The 12,159-nt window shown below is 47.8% G+C and overlaps 1 protein-coding gene across 1 annotated transcript in view; it reads right to left on the reverse strand.

Moving 5' to 3' along the window:
• Window positions 1-1,202: 1,202 nt before the first annotated feature.
• Window positions 1,203-12,159, reverse strand: part of CLUH (clustered mitochondria homolog) — a 42,058-nt gene continuing 31,101 nt past the window's right edge. Inside the window, exons 16-26 of the mRNA XM_064468259.1 lie at window positions 11,915-12,159; window positions 11,143-11,227; window positions 10,313-10,466; window positions 9,821-9,960; window positions 9,627-9,707; window positions 8,863-8,988; window positions 8,230-8,351; window positions 6,723-6,816; window positions 5,828-5,962; window positions 4,449-4,522; window positions 1,203-3,193 (exon numbers count right to left, since the gene is read on the reverse strand). Of these exons, the coding sequence (XP_064324329.1) occupies window positions 3,025-3,193; window positions 4,449-4,522; window positions 5,828-5,962; window positions 6,723-6,816; window positions 8,230-8,351; window positions 8,863-8,988; window positions 9,627-9,707; window positions 9,821-9,960; window positions 10,313-10,466; window positions 11,143-11,227; window positions 11,915-12,159 (1,425 nt within the window). The 3' untranslated portion in view covers window positions 1,203-3,024. The remainder of the gene's footprint in view (window positions 3,194-4,448; window positions 4,523-5,827; window positions 5,963-6,722; window positions 6,817-8,229; window positions 8,352-8,862; window positions 8,989-9,626; window positions 9,708-9,820; window positions 9,961-10,312; window positions 10,467-11,142; window positions 11,228-11,914) is intronic.

Here is a 12,159-nt window from a genome sequence, read left to right on the forward strand (position 1 = left end):
CCACTAAACGCGGTGAAGGTCTAGCTGGTGACTTCTCCTTGAAAGAAAGTTGTATCTTTTATGGTTTGTGATATGTTCAGTGACACTAGGTGCTGGAAATGCCCCTGGAAAGAAAGTAAGGAGGATAAAAATATTCTATTTCTATGTGCCTCCTCCAGGATTGCTGAGGTTTTTCGTATTTAGGTGAGAGAATTTAATGTTGCTGTATTTTTCTCAGGTGGTGGCAGACAGTTACTGCCAGCTATGGGACCAGTCGAGGCCCAGTGCTTCTATATGACATTTAGACATGGGGTGTTCAGTGCTCTCTGATCCAGGCCTGAATAGGTCTGAAAAGGTGGGCTACATGTAAGTGTGTGAACTCAGAACTGAGCTGGCTTCACAGCAAGTTGTTCCAGGGCTGGGAGAGCATGTTTGGTTTCCTGGATGTCCCCTCCTCCTGACCTGGCATGTCCTCAGCACTAGTTTGAGTCAGGTCTTCTATGTTCATTTTTTTTAAGAACTTGTGAACTGAGGACCCCAAAAGAGGAAGAGACTTATGGAACAGAGGCTGTTAAACAGCTAACGCTGGCATTGAAGCTGCTTAGCTGTGTAGCCTTATTAGCCAGGATTTGCATCCTTTGGCTTCATTTCACAGTTACAGGCTGTTGACAGAAGAGGGTAGTGCCTCCTTCGCCCTGGCGTTGGCTGCTGTGGTGATTCCAGTACTAGTTTTATTACTGATCTTTTGGAGTTGATTCCTTTGTGCATTGGGGCACTGTGTTAGAGGAAAAGGGGGCACAGAGCCAAGGTAGTGTTAACCTGCAAGAGTCTGAACTGTGCAGCAAACTGAAGTGTTCCAGTGACCACAGCACCTTCCAGAGTGGCCCAAGAGCTTTCAGTCCTGCAGCCGCGCAGGAGAGGGAACCCAGGGTGCACACACCGCCCTTCGGCATCGCTAAGGGAAGTAAGCCAGGGGAGAAGCGTGTGCTGGACACAGAGAACCAGTAGTTGCAGGTAGAGGAGTGCCCAATGGGGTACTGAACCCTGCAGCGCAGCATTGGTACAGTTAGGTTTCAAAGCCTCCAGCTGAGCTGTACCTGTTCTCTCCTACTGGCTCCTGCTCGAAAGACCAGCAGTGGTGGCTCGAGTGATGCAGTTCAGCTTAATGGTATCCAACACCTTGCACCAAACTGTAAAGAAACCAATACGTAAAGTACCTAAAATAGTTTAAAAAGCTTTTAATGGACTGACAGACACTAGTAAAAGAATATTGTAGGAAAGATGGACTGTAGTCATTTATTGATTGCTTTCCAGGAAATTCAGAATTCTTCTAATAGGAGCAAGTTCTTTTGCAGTAAAGATTCCTCCTGCGTTGTTGCCTCTTACAACTTGGAGGCTGCTCCCCTCCTTCCCTTCCCCCCCCCCCCACGAGTTACAAATACCTGTAATGTAGTACAGGAAACCAAGGGTACAGAGCACAGTGACAGCACTTGTTCTCCAGAAGGTCAGTAAAAGAAGCAACGCAAATTAGCACAGGGTACTATCCATGACAGACAACACGAGAGAGAGAGAGGGGGGGGGGGGGGGGGGCTGGACTCTTGTCAGCACAGGGGGCTGAGGACTAGCAATCAGAAGTTGTTCTACAGCTTGATCTGTTTGGAAAAAAAGGACATTCAACTCTGTCAGCACACCATGGCCTGCCGCGACCACCTCTTACCTGCTCTGGGGCCAGCGCGGCCGGGGGAGCACGTGCTAGTCACTGACAGCCGCCCCGGGACGCCGGTGTGGTGGGGAGGGGGCAGAGGGTTTGTTCAGTGACACCCATTGCCAGCAATGGACGCTCCCTGGCAACAACCTCAAAAACCAGTGTGCAAAAAAGTTAGTGAAGAAGGTCTTAGCCATAGGTTTCATGGCTGTGGGAATTTTAGTTTTTATTTAAACCCCCTCCCCTCCCTGAAGCCTCATAATTTCAGGTTCTGGGAAGCTACAATTTCAGTCTGGTTCAACTTGCCTGTCAGGTTAAAGTCCATCAGCTCTGTGTTACAGTTGCTACTGCAAATGAGACCACGTCCCTGTTTCTGACTTTTCCTCCCCTCTTCCCCCCCCCCTTTTAATAGGGCCACAATTTCCTGCTAAGTCATTTCAGTTCAGACCTCATTTGATGCCGTTACCAATCTCTCCTAGGCACTGGGGTTTCCATTGTAATGGAATTTGTGCGCTTTTTTAAAACATCAAGCCCTCACTCTTTGGATACAGTATCCTAACTTACTCAGCTGCAAGCAGAGCAGAGAGGTGGAACTGTGAGTATCATATATATATATCTATCTATATCTTTACCTTGAAAATTAGAATGTGAATGTTACAAAACCCCACTGAATTGCCAAACTGCCAACCAAAAGTAGAAAAAAAAAAATGGTTACAGGAATCCAATGGCTATATCCTGATGTAGAAAATGCTGTACATTCCCCCACTTACACACACACATTACAGGCTTCAGTCATCTGAGCAATACAAATATGGCTGCTTAGTTTTCCTTTGCACAAATTGGGATAGTGACTGGGGGAAAATAAATCTTTTGGCTTGGAATCCACATTTTACAAGAATGCTGAGCAGTGGATGGGGCTGGTTTTGTACTGTTTTAGCAAAGCAGTGTCCTTAGTCAACATAAAAATGACCTGAGAAATGTTACATACCTCAAGACAGTTCATTTGGAATTCATATGTACAAAGTAGAAATAACTGATGATATGTGCACACACACAACACGTACACACACACGCACAGGCATGACAGCCTCTGGCTGCGCTCACCTAGGATGGGTCTTTCGTATGGTGCTGCATCCTGGCCACCTTCCCCCTTCACGTGGCAGACACAAGCTCAGTCAGACAGATTACATTTCTCAGATTAGTTCTTTGCATTGTGTATTAATTGTACCAGTGCAATAACATTGTCAAAAAAAGGAGGAGCTGCTCCAGGGGAGTCCAAGACCCTGGGTCAGATTCAGAAAAGGGTGGTTTAAACTTTTTTTTTTTAAGCGAGGTACACATTAAGCAGAGCTCTGCGTTAAGGGGATCTCAGCAGAAGGCATGCTTGGCTCAGCCTCTTTCTCCTCCACAGCTTTGTCCTCTGGTTCCAGCTGTTTGCCACTTTTTATGCTTTCTTGGAGCTGCTGGCGTCGTTGCACCTCTGCTTTAAGGTTCTCCAAGTCTTTTTGGCTGAAGGGGAAACCAGGAAAGGTTTAGGAACAGTGTGAAGCACAGGGACAAGGTAGTGTTCAGCAAAACAGGAACTGCTCCTAGCACTTGCCCTCTCCCTGCCAGAGCCTGGGTCCCATGTCTCAGCGCTACCTGAGCAAGGCTACGTGCTTGGTTTGCCATTTGGTTTTGATGGATGTGACCTCGCTGCCTCTGCCCCAAGCGGCCACTGATAGGTTAATCTTGTCTGTGTCCAGGCGCCCTCCAGCTGTTTCTGGTGAATTTTTACCACCAGTGACTATTTATAGCCTTGGAAGAGAAATACCAGTCTCAGCTCAGGTCATCTTGTCCCACCACTCCCCCAATCAAATTTTCAACTAAAAGTCTAAGAGACAATGGGTAATAAATGGAAAAAAAACCCCAGATTTCAAAGTACTGCTTTTTATAGCGGTCTTAAAGATGATGATGACTATCATCAGGGCCAGCATTACAACCTCAGCTAACATTCTTTGTAACAAATCCTGTGGAGCTGGGGAAGGAATACCTCCAAGATGTACTTAAAGCAACTACCCTGCTAAGCAGCCTTGGTGGTGGAAGAGGCAGTGCTGTTCTTCACAGCCCAGCACTGCTCACTGCATTTCTTCTGGGCTGAGACCACTGACTGTGCTTCAGCCACCTCCCACTCTGCAATAAGAGCTAAACAAAAGAATCCCTTTGCTGCTGGGGTGGCAGGCTGAGAACAGGCAGCAAGGGGAGATGCCAGCTCCCAGCTGCTTGCCCAGCGACCCATGGGGCAAGTCACACAGTAGTGGTCTTGCCCACTGATGCATCCATTCTCAGGAAGCTTGCCTGATTTCCTCTAGCTTCACCAAGTAGTTTGGGGTTTAGCTTTTATGAGACTGCTGCTACAAGCTCAAGCTTACAGTTTTGAAAGCGACACCTGAGACTGGATGAACACTGCACAACCAGGAGCTTTTTTAGTGCCACTAAGGATTGCCCAGGGATCCCGCAGAGCATCCCTTTGCAAGCGTTCAGCAGTGCCTTCAGGGGACCAGCACCTTCAAAAGCAGTTTTTATGCAGAAGTGAATTTCTGCCATTATTTGCCTAGTGCTGCCCAAAGAGAAGAGGTACCTAGGGTCACTGGAAACACCACATTTTGGGTCAGTGACGCTTAATGCAAAGGGAAGCATTGCATTTATGCTATCTCAGGAACAAAGATTACCCAAAAAGACCACTTGATTTCTGAAGGTACAACACACAGAGGTATCACCCTACCTTAGTGGAATGAAGAGAATTCCATTGATAATGTTGAGCTGCTCCAGGACACTGGCCATACTGGGAGCTGTGAACTATAGCATGAGAGGGGAATTAAAAAAAAAGTTTTGAAGTCAAACCCCAGCCAGAATAACTCGGAGCTCCTAAGCAAGTCCAGACACCATTTACCAACAGCTGAGAAAAAGCTAGGTCCCATATGACACTGTAGTAGCTGTAAGGTAGCTTTAATTTATATTTTCTACCTCTTTATACCCACAAATTGAAAAGCAGCATCTAGAGGTCCCTAGTCACTGTGGGCAACCTTCCCTCTGAGCTCTGCAGGACTTCAGTTAAATGCCATACATATGTGAGTTCAAAACCTGTTGGTTGTTTTTTCTTTTCCTTCAAGTGTTGTAACAAGGGTAAAATCTTTGTTACTTGTATGGGTTTGACCCTCTTAGCTGGACACTATTTCCTGGACTTGACCATTTACTCGATTCAAGGCCCTTACGCTCAGATTACTCTGCCATAAACTCCTCAGTCCTGTACCCGGTTTATTGCAGTGAGAAGAAAACCCAGCCACTCCCAGAGCACTGTCCTGCTCTGCCCTTTCTGCTGGGAGGGAGTCTCTGCAGCTGGGAGCCTCTTTCCCAACCCGCTGGCTCGCAATCCTCTGGCAGCCACTGCTGCGCAGCATGGCAGGGAGAGCACCCATCGCACAAGTTAGCATGTACTCCACTAGATATGGCAGAGGGGCTGGCGTGATCTGCCAGGTGCACAGGCAGATAAGAGCAGCTGGATTCAGCCCAAGAGGGCCAAGCTGCTCCTGCTCCCCATAAGGCAAGGCAATGCAGGCCCCCCCACGCTCCGCTCTGCTGCCCAGCCTCCCCACACCGCAAATTTCTTGGAAGGAGAACAAAGCACCTGGTAAAAGATGACAGTGTTTTTTAGGATGAGGAAACTGAAGTACTTTTGGATTGAGCAACCTGCCTACAGCCAGTGAGTCAGCAGAGGGGCAGGTTTGCACGTAGGTGGCTCAGGCTCCCACACTGCGAGCTGCCCAGTGTGTCCTTACCGATTTCCCTGGGTGCCCTGCAACGCAGCCAGCTGCACTCAACTGCCTGAGCTCAGGAGAAAGAGCCAGAGCCCAGAACCGCTCTGTTCAGAAGCGGAGGGGACAAATTCTCAGTCTGCTTTGGTCACACAATGCTGTGTCTGTCTGAGCCTCTGCCTCGGCAGGGACCTCCTGCCCGCGAAGGGTCTGCAGCTGGCACAGCCGCTACCACCCCCGGCACAGGCCACGCCTGCATGCGTACACTCCGTGTCCTGCAGGAGCAGCGAAGTACAAATCTCTGCCTTTGCGGCAAGTACTCTCGATCACTCTCATTGCATACGGTTACCTTAAGTGGCATGATGTTCGCATTGGAGCCATTCTTGTAAATCTCGTTCATTGTGCGTTGAAGAGCAACTGCTTGCTGAGTCAGGTATTTCAAGTACTCGGAGCTCTCTTTGGTCTTTTCATGGTGTTCTCCAAGCTAATCAGAAAAGGGGCGGGGGGGAAGGCACAACACTACAGATCAGAACAGGGCCCAAACCAGGGTGTACTCCTATTCTCTGCTAGCTCAAAATCCTTATAGAAACTCATCAGAGCTGCATTTTCACCTGCCTTGGCATTCAAAAAAACAAACAAGAAATTCCTCTAGGAGCCTTATTATCAACGTTACACATTTCCGTCAAGCAGGAGCACGTTTGCAGGGTGAGCGGCATTCCCTCCGCTGTGCTTTCAGCCAGTGCGATGGTGCTGAATCACAGTGTACGGCTGCAGACGTGTTCAGACAGACCCCAGGCTGATGCAGAAGTTTCACTGTGCATCAGCAAGGGACGTCAGCGGGAGGAGGTATTGCCCGCAAAACAGCTCAACTACCAAACTCGTTTGGATCTGGTGTTTAAAAGGCAGGTGATGCAAAAAGTGGGAAGAACAGACCAGCGCTCTCGGTGCCCTGCCAGGCGCGAGGCCACGCCACCAACACAAGCTTCTCTCCAGTGACAGGGGTACAGCAAGAGCAAACTTGCAGGACGGCTATTCAAAGACTTTCAGCATAAAATCTGGCCAATTACTGTACAGGGCAGTAATTCTGTCCTGTCCCTAAAGGGAAGATTCCCCAGCATCTGCTCAGAGCTGTTTGTAAGAAAGGCCTCCCCGAGTTCCACGTCGTGGCACTGTTTTGCAGTGGCACTGCTCGTTTCTGGCACGAGAGTGATACGACACAGATTAGCAGCACGCGCGCTCGTTACCTGGTTTTTGTAGATGGTGTAGCCTTCCTTCTCGTGCTGCAGAGCTGACCGGAATTCTGCTTTGCTCTCGTACACTCGGGCTACCAAGTGGTGGCTGCGGGAAAGAGAAGGGTTTAGAGATACTTCAAATGAAGAAACGCTCCTGTGTTACAGCAAGCATGACTTTAATATAACAATAATCCAGTTAGGAGTATTAATACCAGTGTCAAAGGAGGCAGTACTGGACTCAATACAGCACTCCAGTAGTTACTCCTTCCCACCCCATTTGGGGATTAATATACACAGTGATTTGGGCCAGATTTTCTGTTGAAATGCTGAGAAGCGACCTAGAGAAGCAAAGACTGAAGTGGGGATTTTTAGCTCCTGCACCCAAGAAAGCTGAAGGCTACAGCGGTGAGCTGAGTAGGGGCAGCACATCCACAGGAACATCTCGGGGCTAGACTTGTTAACTGGAGAAGGAGGCGGCAGCCATAAGCCCTTATCCTTCAAAAGGGTCTTTTTGTTTCTTAGAAAGCAAAGGTGTGAATTACTTGATTATTCACAGCCAAAAGTAAAAAAAACCTTCTGGCACAGAAAAAACCAGCAAAACAGTGGCAGAGCTGGGACCCAAGTCACCTGGGCTCTCTCCAGTTGGGAGAGCTGCCTTGGCTTGGACTTTGCTTCCTCAGTGTTTCTGGACTGAGAAAGATTTCTGGTTTTGGCAGTATTACTCTGTGGGAGGTGATGAATCCCATCAAGCATCCCAGAGCTACTAAGGGAAGGCAAGATGCTTGCTGCAGAATGCATATCCATCAACTGCTGGAAGACAAATCAGACTCTTGTGGGTGCTTAATAAGATTTATTTTCACCCTGACGAAGAACAGATGGGTTGCAATGTGGTAGTAGTAATTAGGAGTGGGCCACCGCTTGGTTGATAGCGAGCCAGTTTTGCATTCAAGGACAATGCATACAGCACTGAAGAGCAGATCCTGAAGGTGCTGACCACTCATAGCTCCCTTGGAAGCACAAGGAAGCCGCTCAGTATTTTATTAAAATACAAGGCTTTATGGTGAAGGACAAAAGCAAATTATATGCTTCGCAAAGATAGCTCCCTGAGGGCTGAAACAATTAAATACAAGTGTTTACGTACCGTCCCAGTCTCCCAGTATAATTACATTAGCCTTGCTCCCCAGTCCTCACTTGCCACGTTTTTTTGCTGCGAGTCCACAAGGACCAGGGTCATCTTGACAGATTCTTGCGGGAACCAGCATTACAGGAGATCCCACAATTAGCTTTAAGAACAAGGGAACTCTTTCTTTCGAGACAACAAACTTGGAAGCTGCACCGTGACCTTGACTCACAGAGCCCAGCCGTCCCAAGGAGTCTGACAGCTGGGATGAGACCGAATCTCTAATTTCACAGGATACAGCTGGACACAGCCAGATCAGATCCCTCCCATATGAGCGCACAGTGAATGTACGCACTCTAACAGTGCGGTGACGCAGCCCAGCACTCCACCCTGCCTCACCTTAGTGCAACTTTCAAAGACTTGGAGCCGTGATACTTGGAGCTGATGGCCAGCGCGTTCTCCAGGAACCGGAGGGACAGGTCATACTCCATAACCCCGTGGAGCACCAAGCCAATGTTGTTCTGCACAAAGAAGTCAAGGAGGCGTTCAGAAAGGAAATTCAAACTACACATTTATTGCTTCGTAAATACCAAGGCCACGCAGGTATTCACTGTTGACAAGGCTGTAGCAGCCCCAAGTCCACAGTGGGTATCTCTATAGCACATAACAGGAGACCATTATCCCCCTTGGGAGCTCAGTCCAAACAAGCCAGACAAAAGAGAGATAAGGAACTCTCTCCGCTTTATGCAAGGGCAACAAGAACAGGCTAAAGTAAGGAATTTGCCTAAGGATTACACGTACTCAAACCCATGTCTCCGGTGCCCCAGTGTAGAGCTCCAGCCACAAAAGGCTGACCTTCCCAGCTAAGGAGTGAAACTCCTTTTTTCCCTCCTACTAATGTCACTGGTAGTAACCCAGGGAGGAAAAAGCAGTGCCTAAATGTTTATTTTAAATAGCCAGCACTATGGGCATTTTAAAGGGCAAGAGGTTTCTAGGAGATTAGGAACCTGAAGAGCCTAAAAGATTACTTACATCTAAGAGTGCCATTTCTGGGTGATCCTCCCCAAATACCAATAGCATGAGGTAGCGTGCACGGTAGAGTAAGTTCAATGCTGTAGAGAGCTGGCTGTTTGCAAAGCAGTACAAAGCCAGGTGCATCTATAACAAAAGAAGTAACCCAGCATTAATGGTTTTTACTTACCACTCTGTAAAGCAAACTAATCTCTCCTTTCTACTCCTTTCCTCAGCTGCACACAAATAAAAACATCTTCCTTTATGGTTAAAAAGGATTTCAAGCACTCAGGAAAGTTCAAGTCCGCTGGTTGATTTACAGCTCCACTGAGGTATCACATAGGCACAGTACTGAGGAAGCTGAAGTGTTTCATTCCAGTTTCTCTTACGGACCTCAAGGAATACTGCAAAATTGACCTGTACGTATATGATACTCAGGTGGAGCGTTTGTGGGGGATTCTTCCTCTTTCTTTGTTTTTGACACAAGCCCAGGGAAAAAGCCAGCATAATTAATGAATATAAACATTCAGCAGACAAAACCCCAAAATTCTTAACTAAGTAGGACAAATACCGACCATACAGGATGCTTATAATACAAACACTTAGGTATTCAGTTTACAAACTAATACGATACAACACTTATGATGGAAGTGGAGGATTCTGGGAAGAACATTGCAGAAGGAAGGAGAACTGCAACTGCCTTCTAGATGCAGACACCAGTTAAGGCTCACAGACTCCAGGTGGACACACAAGGTGCTGCTTCTCCCCCAGCACCCTGTACTTACGTATTCTTGAATCGTGTTGGGATGTTCAATGCCCAGGACCCTCTCGCTCATTAGCACCGCTTTCTGCTGATTACTTAAGGCCTAAACAGAACACAAGACCCAAGACTAAGTCACGCAGATGCCGTGCGCTTCAGCAAGCAAGCACAGGGAAGGAATGAGAGGACTGAAGAGACCCTACGTGAGCCCTTGCTTACCTCTGAATAGTCTCCCATGATATAGTTGAGACGGGCTAGCAGCCTCAGGCAGGCACAGATTTCTACATGCATAGCACCATACACATTGTTGAACAAGTTTAAGGCTTCATTGATGAGCTCGCAGCCCTCCTTCAAGAAACCTGAAAAAAGTTATATATGTATGTATGTTAAATAACCCCTAGTACTACTAGAGAAGTGTGTTGCCCGTGAAACGAACACAGTAGTGGGATGTGTGGCTGTAGGTCACTGCCTTGTGTAAGGGCGAAAACCTAGGAGAAGGAAATTGCTGCCCTGCATCCACCCTTGTTCGTTGTTGGTAACTTTATAGCAGGTGTGTTTCAGATGGCTGGAGACCACGATTCTCTACCACAACGGGGCACGGGTGGTGGTGAGGGGACATATATTAGTCGAGGGCAGTGGGCCATGCCACACATACCCTGCTCGTGCTTTTATCAGCAGTCACCTCAAGGCAGAGGCGTGCTGGGTCTGTACCTTGCTGAACCTTTGCTTGCCCGCTCTGGAAGAAGTGGAAAGCATCTGAGGCTTTGGGATTTACATGCTTCACTACAGGAAAGATGTTGAGAATATCCTCTTCCGTGAAGGTGGGCTTGTGCCTGTTGTCAAAATTGTACTCTTTCAGCAGTATCTGGAGGAACCAAAAAGACCGGAGGTCATGGTCACTGCTTTCATAGCTACTCATCAAGAAACAAGGGGAAAATGAGCCTCGAATTCGCATGCAGATTCACAGTCAAAACATCTCCTTTTATCACTACATGGGGCCGGAGTTTTGAAAGAAGGTCATGTGTAGGCATGCACCACCACGTGCGCGTGGCGAAATCGCGCCGCAGTGCCAAGGCACGGTCGTGCCAGCACTGGAGCCCCAACAGGGGAACCCCATCCAGCCAAACTCCCGCACCCCACAGAGGAGCGAGGAGGCAGTGCTGTGGGGAAGGAAACCCCCTGGTTCTTCAAGCAAGGACAACCCTGAAGTCCTGCTCTGCTCAAAGAGCTGCTTGTCTTTGGGGAGTACGCATGTGCATGAACTTCAGATGTGAGTTTGGTTTGTCAGACAGAGCAAGCCACAGGAACTGTATTTAGGCTGCCTGATCTTCCAAGGGAGCGCCACAGCAAGTTTACCCTAAAAGGGAACTGGATTAGAAATCTCTTTCCCCAGGGCTGGAACCTGTATTCTAACATTAACACCACAAAGACCTTTAAGGGCTCACACTGTCTGACTGAAAGGCTGTCCCCTGCTTGCGCTTGCTCTTCATGTTTCTGAGTATAGAACATGATGGGGAAGGGAGGGAAGACATGGGTCTTACCTGGACTCCCGTTTTGACGGAGATTTCACGAAGCAGGGTGATTTTCTGTAGATTATACACTTCAGCTGCTTGGTCAGCGTTCTCACTGCAAAAAGCATATAAAAGCTTCAGCTCTCAGGTAAGTTTCTGCTCAAGGACATCCCTCCACCATGGTGTATCACAGGTCCCTGCACAGCTGGTGCTAACTGAAACCAATGACTAACATTATGGTGGTTGCTAATGGTCTATTAAAGCTTACAGAGGTGCACAACAGTACTTTTTACTGAAATCCTCTGTGTGTTCTCTTCAAAGCTCACTGCAGAGTTTAGGCAAGAGTCTGAGTGCCTTCGGCTCTTGGTAACAAGTGAGCTGTCCCTGGCATGAGGGGATGATCACTGATTTAGCCAACTAGTCAAGGTTTTTCTCGAGTGTCTTTGCTTGTAATTCCAGTTCAAGACTCACTATCTTAACCTTCCAGCAGCCTTGTTCACCATCTCTGTCTCAGACACAGGAGCAGCTGTCCTTGTTTTTGGAAGATAAGCTGCCTTCAGCCTAAATCATTGTCTATATAGACAAATATCTTTTGACTGTACTCCTTCAGCTTCTTGCCATTTCCTCCCCTCTGCCCCACTAAGGAGAGGTTTCCATTATAAGCCTTTAAAACTCCCTCAAGAGTACAAATTTATATTCAACAGAAGACAAGTCAAAGAGACAGGTCCTATTAAAGAATAGTAAGAGCTACAGACATCTGGTGGGAGTCCAGGCACAAGCGAGGGTACCTTGCTCTGCTTACCATTCGAGACTAAAATCGAAGTAGTTCTTTGCTTCTGAACAAATATTCTTCCAAAGCTCCTGAGGGGTCATGCTGGCCCACGCAGTGTTATCAGCATTTCCAAGGTTCCTGTTTTTCCTTTTCTTATTCTTTTTCTTGGAGACCAGCTCATCAGCTGGAAGATGGGCAATGGGATTTGGAAAGGAGCTCAGAAAGCAATTGAGGAAGTGGCTGATGGCTGCTGATAAACCCGACAGCTCCACACC

This window comes from Phalacrocorax carbo, chromosome 17, assembly GCF_963921805.1.
Source record: "Phalacrocorax carbo chromosome 17, bPhaCar2.1, whole genome shotgun sequence".
Lineage (NCBI taxonomy): Eukaryota > Metazoa > Chordata > Aves > Suliformes > Phalacrocoracidae > Phalacrocorax > Phalacrocorax carbo.